The sequence below is a fragment of the Chlorocebus sabaeus genome, chromosome 21 (genome assembly GCF_047675955.1).
Source record: "Chlorocebus sabaeus isolate Y175 chromosome 21, mChlSab1.0.hap1, whole genome shotgun sequence".
In the NCBI taxonomy this organism is placed as follows: domain Eukaryota; kingdom Metazoa; phylum Chordata; class Mammalia; order Primates; family Cercopithecidae; genus Chlorocebus; species Chlorocebus sabaeus.
The window spans coordinates 28810044-28829294 of NC_132924.1; the positions used below are offsets into that span (position 1 = coordinate 28810044).

The 19251-nt window shown below is 45.0% G+C and overlaps 1 protein-coding gene across 1 annotated transcript in view; it reads left to right on the forward strand.

The window, feature by feature from the left end:
• Positions 1 to 2417: 2417 nt before the first annotated feature.
• LOC103226248 (uncharacterized) overlaps positions 2418 to 19251 on the forward strand; it is a 31490-nt gene continuing 14656 nt past the window's right edge. The window contains exons 1-3 of the mRNA XM_073008971.1: positions 2418 to 2608; positions 16393 to 16423; positions 17807 to 17936. Of these exons, the coding sequence (XP_072865072.1) occupies positions 2482 to 2608; positions 16393 to 16423; positions 17807 to 17936 (288 nt within the window). The 5' untranslated portion in view covers positions 2418 to 2481. The remainder of the gene's footprint in view (positions 2609 to 16392; positions 16424 to 17806; positions 17937 to 19251) is intronic.

The window sequence follows — 19251 nt, forward strand, 5'->3', positions numbered from 1 at the left end:
AATCCAAGAAGTTCAACAAATTCCAATTAAGATGAATTCAAAAGAGATTCACAACAAGACACAATATAGTCAAACTTTTGAAAGACAAAGACAAAGAGGGTATCTTTAAAGCAGCAAGAGAGAAGCAACTCATCTGACAAGGGATCCATAATTAGATTATGTGTAGATTTCTCATCAGAGACTTTAGAGGTCAGAAGGCATATGGCTGATATATTCAAATTGCTAAAAGGAAAAACCATCAATCATATGTCCTATATCGAACAAGACTGTCCTTCAAAAATTAGGGGCAAATTCAGACATTTCAAGATAAACAAAAGTCAAAGAAGTTTATTACCACTAGACAAGCCCTGAAAGAAAGGCTCAAGGGAGTTTCACAGGCTGAAATAAAAGAACACTAGGCTAGTCACTGTGGCTCATGCTTGTATTCCCATTACTTTGGGAGGCCAAGGCAGGTGAATCACTTGAGGTCAGGAGTTCAAGAACAGCCTGGCCAATATGGTGAAACCCCATCTCTACTACAAATACAAAAATTAGCCAGGTGTGGTGGCATATGCCTGTAATTCCAGCTACTTGGGAGGCTGAGGCACAAGAATCGCTTGAACCCTGGGGGTGGAGGTTGCAGTGAGCCAAGATTGAGCCACTGCACTCCAGCCTGGGTGATACGACGAGATTTTCTCAGAAAAACAAGACAAAAATGAATTTTAAAAAAGAAGAAATAAAAGAACACTAGACAGTAAGTAGAAGCTATATGAATAAAGATCTCAATAAAGATAAATAATCAGGTAATTATAAAACCTTGTATTGTAACAATGGTTTGTAACTGTAGTTATTTTCTTTCTTTCTCTTTCTTTCTCCTTCCTTCCTTCCTTCCTTCCTCCCTCCCTCCCTCCCTCCCTCCCTCTCTCTCTCTCTCTCTCTCTCTTTCTTTCTTTCTTTCTTTCTTTCTTTCTTTCTTTCTTTCTTTCCTTTTAGATGGAGTTTCACTCTTGTTGCAAAGGCTGGAGTGCAATGGCACAATCTTGGCTCACCGCAACCTCTGCCTCCCAGGTTCAAGTGATTCTCCTACTTCAGCCTCCCAAGTGGCTGGGAATTACAGGCATGTGCCACCACACCCAGCTAATTTTTTGCATTTGTAGTAGAGATGGGGTTTCTCCATGTGGGTCAGGCTGGTGTCGAACTCCTGACCTCAGGTGATCTGCCTGCCTCGGCCTCCCAAAGTGCTGGGATTACAGGCATGAGCCATTTTAGCAAGTCTCTAAAGATAAATAAAAAATAAAATCTACCACCAAAGAAAAGCTCTGGACATAATTGCTTCACTGACAAATTCTACCAAATATTTAAAGAACTAACACCAATTCTTTTCAACCTTTTCCAAAAAAATTAAAGAGAAGGGAAAATTTCCTAACTCATTTTGAGGCTAGCATTACCCTAATACGAAGCCAGACAAAGACATTATAAGAAAACTATACCCCCAAATCACTTATTAACATTAATGCAAAAATTCTCAACAAAATAGTAGGGAAACAAGTTGAATATCTTTTTAACAGGGTAATGCACTATGACCAAATGGAATTTATTCCTGGAATGCAAGGATGGTTTAACACACACAAATCAATAAATTTAATATGCCACATTAACCTACTTGCACCTACTTGCTGCAAAACAAGTAAGAGGCCCAGGGAAGGTGTCCCTTTAGATTCCATATGAATTTTAGGATTGGCTTTTCTATTTCCACAAAAAAAAAAAAAAGTCAGTGGGGTTTTGCCAGGGATTGCACTGAATGTGTAGATCACTGTAAGGGTGGTAATAACATTTAAGTTTAAGATTAAAGACATTCTTATTAAGGGTTTAGCTCATTGACTAGTACATAACAAGTGCTGTGTATGGTAGCTTTTTTTTCATCTCCAGAACATATACCTTGCTAAATACAATATACATTGACTATGCTTTAAGCATGGATCATATGACCTGAAAATTGGAGAATTTACATGCAGAGTATTGCTTTCTTCCAAAAATGGCTGAATCCTATTACTATGTAATGAGCAACTCCCATGTGTCTTGTCACTGGGGACCTACAAACATGACTTGCACAGGACCCCTTGCCCCGGTCGGAGACCTCAAAGGGGCAGGGAGGTGGGTGTGGCCCGGGCGGGAACCCTGAGGCTCCGGGAAGCTCCCCCAGGCTCCCACCCAGGGCTCCGCCCCGCCTCTGCTCCAGCCGCCGCTAGGGGGCGCTCCCCGCCCACCGGCAGCAGGGGGCTAGCGGCTGGGTTCTGGGGCTCTGCGCACTGACTTGGGGCCGGCCGCTGGGAAGCGAGGATTTGGCGGCCGAGACCGGGACTTCGGGTCCCCTCCCGGGCGAGTCGCGGGGCGGGGGCGGGGGCGGGAAGGGGCGCCGCGCGGAGGAAGTGCCCTTTTGGCCGCAGCCAGAGCCGCGCCGCGCCGCGGGTGCCGCGATGTCCTCCCAGCCGGGGCGCGAGGATGAGGGGGCGGGGGGCGCGTGGCAGCTGCGGGAGCCGCGGGATCAGGAGCTGCAGCTGGCCCGGGAGCAGAAGCGGCGGTGGCACGGCGCGCAGCAGCTGCAGCAGCTCAAGCACCTGGAGTCCTTGTGAGTCTCTAGCCGCCGTCTGAGCCGCAGTCCGCGCGCCGCCCGTCTTCAAAATTAGGGACAAATTGGGAACAGGGGCGCCGGGCGCCGTCGTGGGCGCTGGGCCGGGTCTTCCAAGCCCCCAGGAGCAGGCAGGGCTGCGGGCCTGTGAGGAACGTGGTGTCTGCGACGGGACTTCTAGTCCTCACAGGGTGGGGAGCGAGGCCCGCCCGGCCACGGAGGGGCCCTGGAGGCTGCGGCGCAGGTGGGCTGGGGTCTGGGCCCGGGGAGGCGGCAGCGGTTTGCGCTTCTCGCCCCCGCTTTGGTGTGGGCGTCGCCTCTTTTGGGGGAACCAAGAGTTGCTGGCGCTCGCTCGGCATTTGTGGACCGAACAGGCAAGTTAAGCCCAGCACGCTGCCCCCACACTCCACCCGAGTTCCCTGGGCCACTGTGACATGGAGAAACCCCGTTCTTTTCATCCTCTGCTATGGAGAAGGGACGAGGACACGGGTCCTGCAGTGTTGGTGTGGCGAGGCCGGGAAGAAGAGAGAATGGGCGGCGGGAACTGGCCACGGCGATGCCAGGTAGAACAAAGGCGGAATTGTTCTCTCCAGGTTGGAGGGAATTTTTTTTTTTTTTTTTACCGGGGTCCTGGGTGGGCATCCAGGGAGCCACCACCACCAGTTCCGCTCGGCACCACGCGGAATTCGGGCCCTGACTTGGGAGGCCCTGCGCTCCCCTGGCTCCAGTTCAAGGAGGGTCCAGATGACCCGGGAGAGTGTGGTGTCAAGAAGATTCAAATGTAAAGGAGGGAAATATGGCTTCCCTCTACCCTTCTAGGTTCTTTAGCTGGGCCACAGATTAAATTGTCGTAAGACAATTAACAGGAGAAAAACTCTTTTTTTTTTTTTTTTTTTTTTTTGAGACGGAGTCTCGCTCTGTCGCCCAGGCTGGATGTGGAGTGCAGTGGCCGGATCTCAGCTCACTGCAAGCTCCGCCTCCCGGGTTTACGCCATTCTCCTGCCTCAGTCTCCCCGAGTAGCTGGGACTACAGACGCCCGCCACCTCGCCCGGCTAGTTTTTTGTACTTTTTAGTGGAGACGGGGAGAAAAACTCTTTTCACATACCCATGCACTGGAGGGCCACAAAAATGGGAGACTGAAAGAAGGGCGTGGGCCTTTTGGGGCGTGGTGGAGACAAATTATGGAAGGGTCAAAATGTATGATGAATAAAGGTTGCTTTGTAAGGCTCTCAGGTGATGAAAGCTGTCTCCAGGCAGCTGTCTGTCTGATACAGATACGCTTACTCATGGAAATTTCCTTTAAAGATGTAAATTTCTCTTTACAAAACGGGAGCAATTGCAGGCGAGGTGAAGTTTTCCTGTGTAGGCTGCTTCTCAGTTTCTTTTAGCTCAGAGTCATCAATATGTCGGGGTGGCATATTTTGGTGCCAATTAATTTGAACTTTTTCATATATTTGGTAATGAAATATGACATGCTGTAACGCATATAAACATAGACATACAAACAGAAGCAGATCTTTTATCTTTTATAAGATTCTTCACTAGCCAATTTTCTAATAGTCTATGCCCACTTTAGATGATCGTCTAAAGTGATCATCCACTAAGATCGTCCACTTAGTGATCGTCCACTTTAGACGATCAGTCTCTTGATTATCTGTTCCACTACCCTAAGTAATTAGTAACTAGGCAACCCTAAGTTTGCACTTTCAAAAGCCTATTAAACAAAATAACAAAAAAACTAATAACAAAATTTAAAAATTTACATCTAAAAGACACAGAACTTGTACCTAAACAGAATTATTTGCTGAGACAAAGAAAGGCATAGGTTAAAAACTGGTTAAGATAAAATTACCAGGAAAAGTATTTTAAACAGAGGTACCGTACCGTTTGTTATGTAAACTTAAGCCAATGTCTTCCCCATCCTGAAATTTTCTAGTGGTTTAGGTCTACCGAGGGAGATGCCCTTACAAATGGAGCTTTTTTTTTTTTTTTTTAATAGATGTAGATTTCTTTTTTTTTTCTTTTTCGTTCCTTCTTTCTTTCTTTTTTTTTTTTTTTTTGAGACGGAGTCTTTCCGTTACCCAGGCTGGAGTGCAGTGACACGTTCTTGACTCACTGAAACCTCCGCCTCCCAGGTGCAAATGATTCTCCTGCCTCAGCCTCCCAAGTAGCTGGGGTTACTTACAGGTGTGCGCCACCACACCCAGCTAATTTTTTTGTATTTTTAGTAGAGATGGGGTTTCACCATGTTGGCCAGGCTGACCTCGAACTCCTGACCTCAGCTGATCCACCCACCTTGGCCTCCCAAAGTGCTGGGATTACAGGCTTGAGCCACCGTGCGCGGCCATAGATTTCTTTTATAAAGAGCTTCAGGCTGGGTGCCCGTGGCTCACGCCCTTATTCCCAGCACTTTGGGAGGCTGAGGTGGGCAGATCACTTGAGGTCGGGAGCTCGAGACCAGCCTGGCCAACATGACAAAACCTTGTCTCTACTAAAAATATAAAAGTTAGACAGGCTTGGTGACGCTTGCCTGTAATCCCAGCTACTGAGTAGGCTGAGGCACAAGAATCGCTTGAACCCAGAGGTGGAGGTTGCATTGAGTCGAGGAGTGGACTGCACTCCAGCCTGGGCGACAGAGCAAGCCTTTTTTTTTTTTTTTTTGGAAAGAGTTTCAAAGTAGCCAGCTAAATGTCAGGAAGTTGCGTTTTGTCAACTGATTTAGTTTGATAGATTGTTTCTTCGTCCTTTTTTTTTTCTCCTTTTTTTTTTTGAGGCAGAGTCTCCCTCTTTCACCCAGGCTAGAGTGCAGTGGTGCTCTCTCAGCTTACTGCAACTTCTGCCTCCCGGGTTCAAGAGATTCTCTGCCCGGCACGGTGGCTCACGCCTGTAATCCCAGCACATTGGGAGGCCGAGGTTGGCGGATCAAGAGGTCAGGAGATCAAGACCATCCTGGCTAACACGGTGAAATCCCGTCTCTCTAAACATACAAAAAACTAGCCAGGCATGGTGGTGGGCACCTGTAGTCCCAGCTACTCTGGAGACTGAGGCAGGAGAATGGCATGAACCCGGGAGGCGGAGCTTGCAGTGAGCCGAGATGGTGTCACTGCACTCCAGTCTGGGAGACAGAGCAATACTCTGTCTCAAAAAAAAAAAAAGAGTTTCTCGTGCCTCAGCCTCCTGAGTAGCTGAGATTACAGGCGCCTGCTACCACACCCAGATAGTTTTTGTATTTTTAGTAGAGTGTTTCGCCAAGCTGGCCAGGCTGGTCTCAAACTCCCAGCCTCAAGTGATCCGCCTGTCTCAGCCTCCCAAAGTGCTGGTATTACAGACATGAGCCAGATAGATTGTTTCTTAATGAGATTACTGACTTCAGGATGGAGCCTCTTAATGAATAGGGCAGTGAAAGAAGTTGCAGTTGTCAGGGCCTAATATTTAAATATGTGAAAAGCAGGCAGAGCTGAAAGGCAGAACATTCAGATCTTTAAAAATCAAGGATCCTACTTTTACATTGAATCCCAGGTCCCCAAGAAGAGGGAAATACCACCGAACCGGTGTGAATTCTTTCCACATTTTTCCTCAATACAAGGACGTTTCACAGAGGCTGGTGGGTGACCTGACTCCATCAGTCCACTCTGCAATCAGCCCCCCTCCCACAGGAGTCTTCAAGTGTTCAGAGCACGCCTTTTTAATCTAAACAGGGAAAGAAACAAGTTGCCTCCTTCAGTAATGACCATTCACTGCAACAGCTGTCAGCCACTTCTAAAACTGCAGCTTTTGCCAGTGACTTGCCAGCCATCGCACATGCAAATGTCAAGTTCTCCCCTACAATGCAAAGTAATACGTCATACTCCAAAAGCCAAAGAGATCCAGAAACTGTGCAAAATAGAGCCGAGCCATAGACCTGGGAGAAGCCTACTCATGACTCTTAGATTCCATGAGAAAGACTGAAGACCCCAAAAAAGGGTGGGCATGGCCCCTTTTTCCATGTCCTCAAGGGGTCTCAGGAGTGCCAGAAGTCTCCTATGTGTTACCAAAGATGGCAAAAGGGAGAAGGAGCAGAAGTGTAAGGAAATGGAAGAGTTAAGTATTAGAGAGGCCAGTTTGGGAGATTTTCAGCTTTCTAAAAGGCCAATGAAATTTTACATTTTTCTCCACCAAAATCATGCCAACAAGGTAGGAAGCAAACAGTGGCCTCCAGCATTTTTTTAAGGGGGTTTCAGTTGACTGAAAAATATTATCAGGAATAAGATCGAAAAGAGAAAAAGCAGAAAGGCCTTTTTTTAGTTTTCCAAAAAAAAAAAAAAAATTATAGCCTGAATATCAGCCTTTAATTAAGCAGCTGACTGTGACCAGAGAGCTTTTTTTTTTTTTTTTTTTTTTTTTTTGAGACGGAGTCTCACTTTGTCACCCAGGCTGGAGCGCAGTGGCACGATTTCGGCTCACTGCAACCTCCGCCTCCCAGGTTCAAGTGATTCTCCTGCCTCAGACTCCAGAATAGCTGGGATTACAGGCATGTGCCACCACGGCTGGCTAATTTTTGTATTTTTAGTAGAGATGGCGTTTCATCGTGTTGGTCAGGCTGATCTTGAACTCCTGACCTCGTGATCCACCTGCTTCAGCCTCCCAAAGTGCTGGGATTACAGGCGTGAGCCACTGCACCCGGCCAACCACAGAGCTCTTTAAAAAAATTTTTTTGTGTCTCTTACGATCAGATTTCAGCCAGGACAAGCAGAAAGGAGATCTCCCATTTAATTTGTCTGATTCTAAACCCAGCTTTTCCCAATTGTGCAGAAAATTGAATTACTTTAGGCATTTTAAAGGACCCCCAATATTGGCCATCATAATCTGGGGTCCTCTCGAGTCATGTGGGCCAATGTGTGCAAATACTTATAAGATGAAACTAAGCGGGTGTTGCACATAAAACCAGCTGGTATCTCTGAGGGAGGCTGCCTCTGTGGGGAGTCCTCAGACCTGGATGATTTGTTACCCATAATTTAGAGATCTGAATCATTCATGACTCTGGGCAGTGTTTTGGGCCTAAATGTGCCACTTGTGAGTATATCACTTCAGTGTGTCACCACCGAGTCAGGTCTCCTCTCTTACGTGCCTCAGAAACTCTGAATCCCCTGAGGGTCACAGAGGGCTCACAAATGCAAGATGACCAGCCTTTACGCGTACTCACTGGCAGAGTGAGAGGGTACAGATATTCTCACAGAGGAAAGAAACCCTGTAAGGCCACTGAATGTTATGGACAAAGTCCTGGCACTTCGCCAAGTCTCTATTTAGGGTTCCCTAATGGGCCAGAGGGAGCGAATGCCTTTGAGTGCCTTTAATCTTCGGAGGGAAGTATTCACGCTCATAAATTAGGAAAAGCAACTCCAAGACAGGTTGGTCCAGGGTGAAACAAGCACAATTTCCATAATGAAAGGTCACAATGCAACAAGACTGTGGCCCCAAACCAAAGCAAATTAAACATCCTCATCCCCTAACTTAGGAAAGTCAGAGATAGGAGTTCATGCTGAGTGCCGCTTTCAGAGAGAAACACTGGGCAGTGGTGGAGGGAGGGACCTATTCTCCCGACTATGCCAGATATTTTGACCCAAAGGAAAAAACTGAAGCTAAATTAAGTATAGAGTTCATTTGGGCCAAGTTTGAGGGCTACCACCCAGGAGTGTATATTCTGGACAACTTAAATTGATACTCCCAGCTTGCAGTCCTCAAATTTGGCTCAAATAAGCTCTCTACTGACATTAATTTTGCCTTCTGCTTTTTCTTTGGGTTGACATAAGTGTGATGTTCACTCAGTCAACAGTTTGTTTCTGTCACAGGTACCTTTTGTTACCTATGCTATATGGGTCATGTAAGGAAAGGTCTTCGAGTTGAAATCCTTCATAATCAGAATTCTGGGAGACTGGATACAAAATGCATTTTTTTTTGGTGGAGTCTGGCCTACTTTTTGGTGGCCCAAGAGCTGAATGACTTTTCACCTTAACAGGGCAGTGGTTGCAGGATAGAGACCCTGTGTTGTGGGCATCCACATTACTGGGCATTTCGGCCCTTTCAAGTCACCAGGTGGTGCTCTTGGTCTCCCATGCAAGACAGATGTTTAAAGATCTTTCTCTAGCCTAACTGCAGGCAGGGTCTGGCCCTGCCCGATCCGATGCTCAGTATATTTAGCTGTAGGATGCCACACAGTGGTTAATACCATGTGTTTATTTGGTAGCTCCTAGACAGCAGAGAGATTATAACCTACTTTTGCAAATGATAAAATGGAACCTCACCAGCTAAGTAATATAGATCTATAAACTAGCAAAACCAGATGTTTACTTCTGCTATGATTTGAATGTGTCCTTGAAGTTGATGTATTGGAGACTGGGCATAGTGGCTCATGCCTGTAATCCCAGCACTTTGAGAGGCCTGGGTGGGCGGATTGCTTGAGCCCAAGAGTTTGAGACTAGCCTGGCCAACATGTTGAGACCTCATCTCTACAATAAAAATAAAGATTAGCTGGGTATGGTAGTGTGCACCTGTAGTCCCAGCTCCTCTGTAGGCTGAGATAGAAGGATCACTTGAGCCTGAGAGGTTGAAGCTGCAATGAACTGTGATCAGGCCTGCACTTCAGACTGGGCAACAGAGTGAAACTCTTGTCTCAAAAAGTTCATTTATTGAAATTTAATACCCAATGTAACAGTGTTGAGAGATAGGACTTTTAAGATGTGATTATGTCAGGAGGGCTCTGCCCTTTTTTCTGTTTGTTTGTTTTTTGAGGTGAAGTCTCACTCTCTCGCCAGACTGGAGTGCAGTGGCGTGATCTCAGCTCACTGCAACTTCCGCCTCCCAGGTTCAAGCGATTCTCTTGCCTCCGCCTCCTGAGTAGCTGGGACTACAGGTGCACGCCACCACGCCCAGCTAATTTTTGTATTTTTAGTAGAGACAGGGTTTCACCATGTTGACTAGCATGGTCTCAATCTCTTGACCTAGAGAGCCACCTGCCTCAGCCTCCCAAAGTCATGGGATTGCAGGTGTGAGCCCCCACACCCAGCCAGCTCTGCCCTTATAAATGGATAGGCGCTGTTATCTCAAGAGTAGATTAATTATTGCTGGAGTGGGTTACTGATAAAAACATGAGTTTGCCCTCCACCACCACCCATGCTGTCTCTTGCTCTTCTGCCTTCTGCTATGGAATGATGAAGCAAAGAAATCCCCTGCCAGATGCTGGCCCCTTGACCTTGGACTTTCTAGCCTCCAGAACTGTAAGAAATAAATCTCTGTTCCTTGTAAATTGCCCAGTCTCAGGTATTCTGTTATATCAGCATAAAATGAACTAAGATTCTCAGAGCACTGGGATTTTCTAGTTTCAGAGATTTACAACTGACTGGACTGTCAATATGTTTCCTTTGGCTAGTTCAGAGACTTGTTTGCTTTTAAATCAATGTTATTCATTCCAAAGTAATACGTCATGTAATTTAAACTGTTTAATCAAATAGTATTGGGGGAAACCCCACCCCCGATATTTAACGTGGGTTCTTTTCTATTTCCCTAAGTGTCTTGGCTGGTTTGAGAAATAAAGGGAAAGAGTGCAAAAGAGAGAAATTTTAAAGCTGGATGTCCAAGGGAGACATCACATGTTGGCAGGTTCCGTGATGCTCCCCGAGCCATAAAACCAGCAAGTTTTTATTAGTGATTTTCAAAAGGGGAGGGAGTGTACAAATAGGGTGTGGGTCACAGAGATCACATGCTTCACAAGCTAATAAAATATCAGAAAGCAAATGGAGGCAGGGTGAGATCACAGGACCACAGGATGGCGCGAAATTAAAATTGCTAATGAAGTTTCAGGCATGCATTGTCATTGATAACATCTTATCAGGAGACAGGGTTTGAGAGCAGACAACTGGTCTGACCAAAATTTATTAGGCAGGAATTTCTTCATCCTAATAAGCCTGGGAGCACTACAGGAGACCGGAGCCTTATTTCATCCCTTTGGCTTTGACAGTAAAAGACAGCTGCCTCCAAGGGGGCCATTCATAGACCTACCCTCAGGGGCGCATTCTCTTTCTCAGGGATGTTCCTTGCCGAGAAAAATAATTTAGCAATATTTCTCCTATTTGCTTTTGAAAGAAGAGAAAGATGGCTCTGTTCCACCTGGCTCACCGGCAGTCAGAGTCCAAGGCCATCTCTCTTGTTCCCTGAACATTGCTGTTATCCTGTTCTTTTTCCAAGGTGCCCAGATTTCATATTGTTCAAGCACACATGCTCTATAATTAATTTGTGTAGTTAATGCAATCATCACAGGGTCCTGAGGTGACATACATCCTCCTCAGCTTACGAAGATGATGGGATTAAGAGATTAAAGACAGGCATAGGAAATCACAAGGGTATTGATTGGGGAAGTGATAAGTGTCTGTGCAATCTTCATAATTTATGTTCAGACATTGCTGTAAAGAGAGGCATAAGAAATTATAAAAGTATTAATTTGGGGAACTAATAAATGTCCATGAAATCTTCACAATTTATGTTCTTCTGCCATGGCTTCAGCCGGTCCCTCCGTTCAGGGTCCCTGACTTCCTGCAACAGAATAGTACCAAAGGCTTTTTTTTTCTTGACCCAAGTGAACTCACAATGAAAGGCTAATTTTTAAAAATTGTGGTTTGAGACCCCAGTTACCCTGTATATTCTCTGCACCCCTCTCCCCCATCAAGACTTCTGTGAGGAAGCTCTTAGTTTTTTCATCTGGAAAGTAACTGCTTATTATTATTATTATTATTATTATTATTATTATTGTTTTGAGACAGAGTCTCACTCTGTCACCCAGGCTGGAGTGCAGTGGTGCAATGTCGGCTCACTGCAAGCTCCGCCTCCTGGGTTCATGCTATTCTTCTGCCTCAATCTCCCAAGTAGCTGAGACTACAGGCACCCACCACCACGCCTGGCTAATGTTTTGTATTTTTAGTAGAGATAGGTTTTCACCATGTTAGCCAGGATGGTCTCGATCTCCTGACCTTGTGATCTGCCCGCCTCAGCCTCCCAAAGTGCTGGGATTACAGGCATGAGCCACCACGCCTGGCCGTAACTGTTTATTTTAAAATCATGTTTCTTGCCTTTCTTTCTTTCCCTCCCTCCCTCCCTCCCTCCCTTCCTTCCTCCCTCCCTCCCTCCTTCCTTCCCTCCTTCCTTCCCTCCCTCCCTCCCTCCTTCCTTCCCTCCCTCCCTCCTTCCCTCCCTCCCTCCTTCCCTCCCTTCCTCCCTTCCTCCCTTCCTCCCTGGTTTTTTGAAAGAGGGTCTAGCTGTGTTGCCCATGCTGGTTTTGGACTTAAGGATTCCTCCCACCTTGGCCTCCCAAAGTGCTAGGATTACAGGCATGAGTCCCCCTGCCCAGCCTTATATTGCCTTTTTTGATTCCATAATGGACATTACCTATTTAAGGGGAAAATTTTTTTTCCTTCCACTCTTCTAAGGTCCAGGGTCCCTGTAACAGAAGGTTAATAATAATAATAAGAATAATAAAACATTGCCGGGCACAGTGGCTCACACCTGTACTCCCAGCACTTTGGGAGACTGAGGCAGGTGGATCACCTGAGGTCAGGAGTTTGAGACCAGCCTGGCTAACATGGAGAAACCCTGTCTCTACTAAAAATACAAAATTACCCGGGCCTGGTGATACATATCTGTAATCCCAGCTACTCAAGAGGCTGAGGTGGGAGAATCGCTTGAACCTGGCAGGCAGAAGTTTCAGGCGGAAAAAAACAAGCAGAAGTTTATTACCATGTATATGTTCTAGATATGTGGGAGATACCCAGTGGAATGAAAAATCTCAAAGAAGTGGTTTTGGATTCAGGCTTAAACACCGTGTTCAGCTAAATCAAAGAAAGAAAGATATGGGGGAACTGAGCTATGGGATAGTGACCAGGAAAAGTATAATAAATAAAGTTAAGGTTTGTTATGCAGGTTTGTGTCTGTGCTTTCTCCATTGTTAGCATTCTCTTGTGATTGAGAGACATTTTTCTCTTTCTTGTATAGAAAGGGTCTCACTTGTGGCCAGGCGCGGTGGCTCATGCCTGCAATCCCAGCACTTTGAGAGGCTGTGGCAAGCAGATCATGAGGTCAGGAGTTCGAGACTAGCCTGAGCAACAGCTGAAACCCCTTCTCTACTGAAAACAAAAAAAATTATCCGGTTGTGGTGGCATGTACCTGTAATTCCAGCTACTCAGGAGACTGAGGCAGGAGAATCGCTTAAACTGGGAGGCAGAGGTTGCAATGAGCAGAGATCAAGCCACTGCACTCCAGCCTGGGTGGCAGAGAGAGACCCCATCTTAAAAAAAAAAAAAAGGATCTCACCTGAAATGGAGATTTCCTTTATCGATGAACATTTCTCTTACAAAAGGGTGACTTCTGCTGTCTTTTCAGAGTTTCCCCTGTGTCTGCTGTTTTTCAAAATGATCCTTAGCCAAAAAGGTGTACTTTGAGGTAGCATATTCTGGTCTCCTACAGCTATTCAACTGAGGACAGAGTAGGTAAGATTTTAGTTGTTTTACTACCCTTGTCTCCATCCTTCCTATGTAGCCATATTATAATAATTTTTGCTAAATTAGTAGTTAATATTAGCATAAGTATTACTATGCAATGTCATTCACTTTTGCATCAAATAGTAGTGGCCTATGATTTATTTTGTATTTTTAAAGTAGTTAATAAGAGCCTGAGTTTTTTTCATTTGCCTAATTTTTTTTTTTTTTTTTTTTTTTTTTTTGAGATGGAGTCTTGCTCTGTCGCCCAGGATGGAGTGCAGTGGTGTGACCTCAGCTCACTGCAACCTCCATGTCCCAGGTTCAAGTGATTCTCCAGCCTCAGCCTCCCTGGTAGCTGGGACTACAGGTGTGTGCCACCATACCCAGCTAATTTTTGTATTTTTAGTAAAGATGGGGTTTCACCGTGTTGGCCAGGCTGGTCTTTAACTCCTGACCTCAAGTGATCCATGTACCTCAGCCTCCCAAAGTGCTGGGATTACAGGTGTGAGCCACCATGCCTGGCTGAATATTGTTTTAAACTTTGGAAATATCTTAATCTGCTACATAAACTAATGAATTGTTTAGTCCCGGGGAAAAAAGCATCAGCCCCCCTTCAACTGGTGGGAACAGTTGTAAAATGGACTATTGAGGAAATGCCATTGCAAATAATAATAGAATTCAGAATGTGCAGTTCTATTGTATTCCTTTTCCATCTAGGCAAAATAGTTACATATTTTTCAGGAATTTGGAACTTAGTTTGGCCATATGTTATTTGTTCAGCTCCTGTGGCAAAAATAATTATTTGTTGGATTATTGGATATTTTCATAGAGTTTACCACCTCCCTTCCAAACTTTCTTAGGCCTCTGTGCATAAGGCATAATATTTTTTAATTTTTATTTATTTATTTATTACTTTTGAAACAGAGTCTTGCTCTGTCGCCTAGGCTGGGGTGCAGTGGTGCGATCTCGGCTCACTGCAAGCTCTGCCTCCCGAGTTCTCACTATTCTCCTGCCTCAGCCTCCCGAGTAACTGGGACTACAGGTGCCCGCCACCACGCCCACCTAATTTTTTGTATTTTCAGTAGAGACGGGGTTTCACCATGTTAGCCAGGATGATCTCCTGACCTCGTGATCCACCTGCCTCAGCCTCCCAAAGTGCTGGGATTACAGGTGAGCCACTGCACCCGGCCCTTTAATTTTTTATTTTGTAGAGATGGGGTCTTGCTATGTTGCCCAGGCTGATGGCAAACGCCTAGCCTCAAGTGATCCTCTTGCCTCAGCTTCCCAAAGTGTTGGGATGACAGGCGTGAGCGGCCAAGGCATAGAATTAACACCTCTAAAGGATGGCTGCAGGTGGACTGTATCATCTTACCATTATTCTTGCTTATGACACACCATAGCTTTCCATTAGTAAATATTTTAAGTATTTACTTTGGAAAAGCACTGTATCATACCTAAAAAGCTAATTCCGCTACTACCCAGTTGTTTACTATGTAATCTTTTTGGAGTAAGTTCTCCTAGTCCATGGATCAGTGATAGTGAGGGTGAGAGGAGTCCTTTGACAGTGTCCACAGATGAAGCCAAAGGGAAATCTTTCTTGCTGTAGCGAACTGTGCCATTTCTCCTCCATACTCTGGCAAAGTCCTTTTCTCTGACACCTTGGAGGCAAATGGAAAGGAAAGCATTTCACTTTTTCCTTAGTCTGTTCTCCCTAATGCCTCCCTCCTCCAATATTTACTGTGTTCCAAAAGGGTCTCTAAAATCAGTTCATAAGGAATAGGTCAGGATGAAGAGAACATTAAATCATTAAGTGTTCCTATACTTTGCAGCCATTCTGAAGTATCAAAATGAGTACTTCCTTGTAGGTTTAGAGGGTTAAGGCACAGATCTGAGCTACCAATATTTGTCTTACTTTTGCTGGGGAGGTGCGAATCCCTCTAAGAACCTGAGTTGCTCTTTTGAGTGCACAAACACCTCGCCTGCAGAATTTCCTTCCCATCTCCCCGCCTGTCCCAAATACAGACTTTGCGTGCTCAGCATTCTGGGTCTCCCTCAGGTTCAGTCCCTGGATGAAAAGGCCTGGCCAGTCTCTGGTGGCAGGTGCCGCCTAGCACAGGGAGGAGAAGCATTCTGCTCTTCCCAGGTAATACCTGTCTGTGTGGGGGAAGGAAAAATGGCTTCCCTACACCCTTCTAAATTATTTGTCTAGGCCACCAATTAAATGAACATAAGATGGATTAACAGGAGGAAAAAAAAATCTTAATTACATGTCTATGCATGGGAGTCCCCCAAAAATATGAGACTCAAAGAAGCACCAGAGGAACCTTATATAGCATCCTCAGCTGCGGAAAGGAACAGGGGATTGGGGCTTCTGGAGGAGGGGTAGAGATAAACTGTGGGAGGATGGGGGAGGAAACATGGTGAATAAAGTTTGCCTTTTTATGTAGATAAAGGTCTTTCATGTAATAAAGTTTGTCTAGGAGCAGCTCTTTTCCTGATACAAACTCCTTTATTACTAATGTAAATTTCCTTTATATAATCAATGTAAATTTATCTTACAAAATGGCAGCTTTTCAGGGCTACTCCTTGTCTACAGTTTCTCAAAGTAATCAGCTTGAAATAGTTAATATGCCAATGAGGCATATTTTAGGGTGGCATATTCTGGTGCTCCGCAGTCATTTTTGGGGTGCTGTGTCCTGGCCTCATCATCTGTAAATCTGGTAGGCAGGCAGGCGAGCGGGCGGAATTGGAGCTGGTGTTGCAGGCCCATGGGTGAGGGCGCCTCTGGGACAGGCCTGTCCATGTAACTCTGTGCATCCTCCACTGTGCCACCCACACTGTGCTGGAACAGATTGCACCCGTTTCCCCCAGGAGCCTGTTCACTGTTGAGTACGTGGATGTTATGCTAGGTCAGTAACCTGAGAAAAACACAGCGATGTTTTGGAACCAGAGTACCCACGGTCTTCTCACCTCATATTCTCCCTGCAACCTCTTGCTTTCCTTTCTCTTCCAAGAAAGATCATTGTGCTGAGAGATATTAGCTATTTCAAGGAACATAATTTCTGGATCTCTGCAGGATGTGTTATCTCATCAGTTTATTTATATGTGATCTGGAATGCTGAGCGTATTTTATTAACTCTTTTAGATATAATATAGTAAATGTAGTTTTGAATTTTCACTAAGAATATCCTTTTTATTCTGACCTGGCTGCTGCCTTTTGTTCGTAAAAGTATGTTACGTTCCCATTAAAATGGTTGATGGTTTTGTTTTTTGTTTTCCAGTTATGAAAAACCTCCTCCTGGGCTTATCAAGGTTAGTGTGAAGTTTGTACTCTTGGTTATTCCACTAGACATACTTACAGACTCAGTAACTTGTTATGAAAAATGGTTGCATGACATTTAAATACCCTTTTATGAAAAGTCTGTTTCTTTCCTGCAGATGACTGAGGGGTCATAATTTTTAGTGTTGTCACAAACCTCTGCCTTTGTGGAAATTTCATCAGCCATGTTTCCCTTCCCTGAGGAACTAATGCAGGCCCACATGGGTTCCTTGGCCCTGGCCCCCTTCTCTCTGACTGGAGATAGCATCTTTAAGCTCAGCTGCCTCCTTTTCTTGTCAGCCTTGCTTGGCTCGGTCCCTCAGTCCATCCTGTGTTGGTTTCCTGAGTATCAGCAGCTCAGAGAGCAGTCAAGTCCGAGGAGACCCGACAGCTCATCCAGTCCAACTCCCCAGTGCAGGTATCCCTCCTGCAGCTCCCTGGCCACAGCACCAGGGTGTGTGCGTACAAGGGAGACTTAGAGTGCCATGCCACAGCAAAGAAAACTTGCTGTTTCATAACTCTCAATGAAGAAAGATTCTTTGCCAAGCGCAGTGGCACATGCCTATAATCCCAGCACTTTGGGAGGCTGAGGCAAGTGGACCACCTGAGGTCAGGAGTTCAAAATCAGCCTGGGCAACATGGCAAAACATTGTCTCTATTAAAAATACAAAAAAGAAAAAAATTAGCTGGACGTGGTAGTACACATCTGTAATTCCAGCTACTCAGGAGTCTAAGGCACAAGAATCTCTTGAACTTGGGAGGTGGAGGTTGCAGTGGGCCAACATTGCAGTGCTGCACTCCAGCCTGGATGACAGAGCAAGATCTGTCTCAAAAAAAAAAAAAAAATTCTTAAAAACCGTCCTTCTATTGAAGTTTAATATTCATGGAAACTTGGAAAAAATTACAGCATGCTTGTGACTGTAAAATATGACAGGGGCCTTCAGGGTATAATAAGCTATTCTAGCCTAACATGCCCTTTCTGTTATTCTAGGAACCCTGGTTTACTTTAATTCATATATCTTACTTCATTCTACATTTTGAGGTAGTGAAACCTTTTTTAAAAAAACCTTAGAATCTAATTTACATCAAAATTTGGAGCTCACCAGTCATTGCTATATAAGGACAGATTTTTTCTGCTTCACCAGTAACTTCTCTAAGAACAGCTACACTGTTTTTGGTATAGTTCTTCTGGTACATTTGTTTCCTGTTTTTTTGATCAAGTGTAACTGTCTTTCTTTCTAGTTTTGAGGGGTAATTAAGATGACGTTGGCACCCACAGCCCAGGAAAAAGCCAGATGAGGGTGACTCCAAGGGAAGCAGGAGAGAATCCCAGCGCTCTCTTGCCGTGCTGTTTACACCTTGTTCCCTTTGTTTAGGAAGATGAGGCTAAGCCAGAAGATTGCATACCAGGTGTACCAGGCAATGAACACGCCAGGGAATTTCTGGCTCATGCGCCAACTAAAGGACTTTGGATGCCACTGGGGAAAGAAGTCAGAGTTATGCAGTGTGAGTGTGGGAGAGTTTCCCTAATCCATGCAACTTACACGCCGCAATTTACAAAGCATGTTTACTTCTTTTATTTAACTTGTTCTCCCCACAGCCCTCTTATAGCCACGGCATGTTCTTCATCTTCTAGATGAGGACACAGATGTGTGCATGTCAGTAAGTGGTCCCAGAGAAGATGTAGAGCAAAGCTTTGACTGTAGAGTTCCTGATTCCAAGTCCAGCAGTCTTTACTCAGGACTGTCACTGCCTTGGGAGTAAACTCTTTGGTATTATTTCTGTAATAGAAAGGACTTTCTGTGGTGGAAATGCCATGGGAGTGAGGGATGCATTAGAGGACAGGTCTTTTTGGGTCTTGCCTCTGTTGGGTGCTCTCTATCAGTGGTGCTTTGTCCATGTAACTGAGAGAAGCTACCATGGGAGGATGGGTCTACACAGGTAGAACTCTCTGTGCACATGCCCTGCCCCTCCATAGCAGTTAACACATTCGAGAGGGTATGAAATCACTCTTCCATTGGGAGGCTGAGGCGGGTGGATCATGAGGTCAGGAGATCGAGACCATCCTGGCCAACATGATGAAACCCCGTCTCTACCAAAAATACAAAAATTAGCTGGGCATGGTGGCGCATGACTGTAATCCCAGCTACTCAGGAGGCTGAGGCAGGAGAATCGCTTGAACCAGGGAGTCAGAGGTGGCAGTGAATTGAGATCACACCACCGCACTCCAGCCTGGAGACAGAGTGAGACTCCGTCTTGAAGAAAAAAAAAAAAATCACTCTTCCAAATAGTTGAGCTTTTTAAGTTGGTTGTTTTGATGTTTATCTCCACATCTTAACCTCATAGTTGCATTGTTGCTCCATGATTTTTCAGGTTTGGCCATTTTCTGTTGCCTCTGTCCAGTGGAAGATGAGTATGTAATTCTATCTCCTGCTCTCACCACACATGTGTACCCTTCTGTATCTCATTTTCCCAGTAATTATTGTATCATAAACTTAGTAACATAAGTCTTTGGTATTTACTATGATTATGACCAGAGGTGAGCTGTATCTTGTGAAATGTGTCCACTCAAAATGTGTCCTGTATTTATTGTTTTACAGCTTTTGTTATTATTATTATTTTTCCTTTCATGTACTGATCTCTAATTCAACCTCAACATTTTTCCAAGCTTCAAACTTAAGACCTTCGATGCATATACTTGAGATGTTCTGTCAATTTCATCTTACTGAAGGTGGCTACTCCCATGCTTATCATCCAGGCATCTCCCTTGATCAATATATGATGGACTGAATGTTTGGGTTCTCCCCATAATTCGAATGAT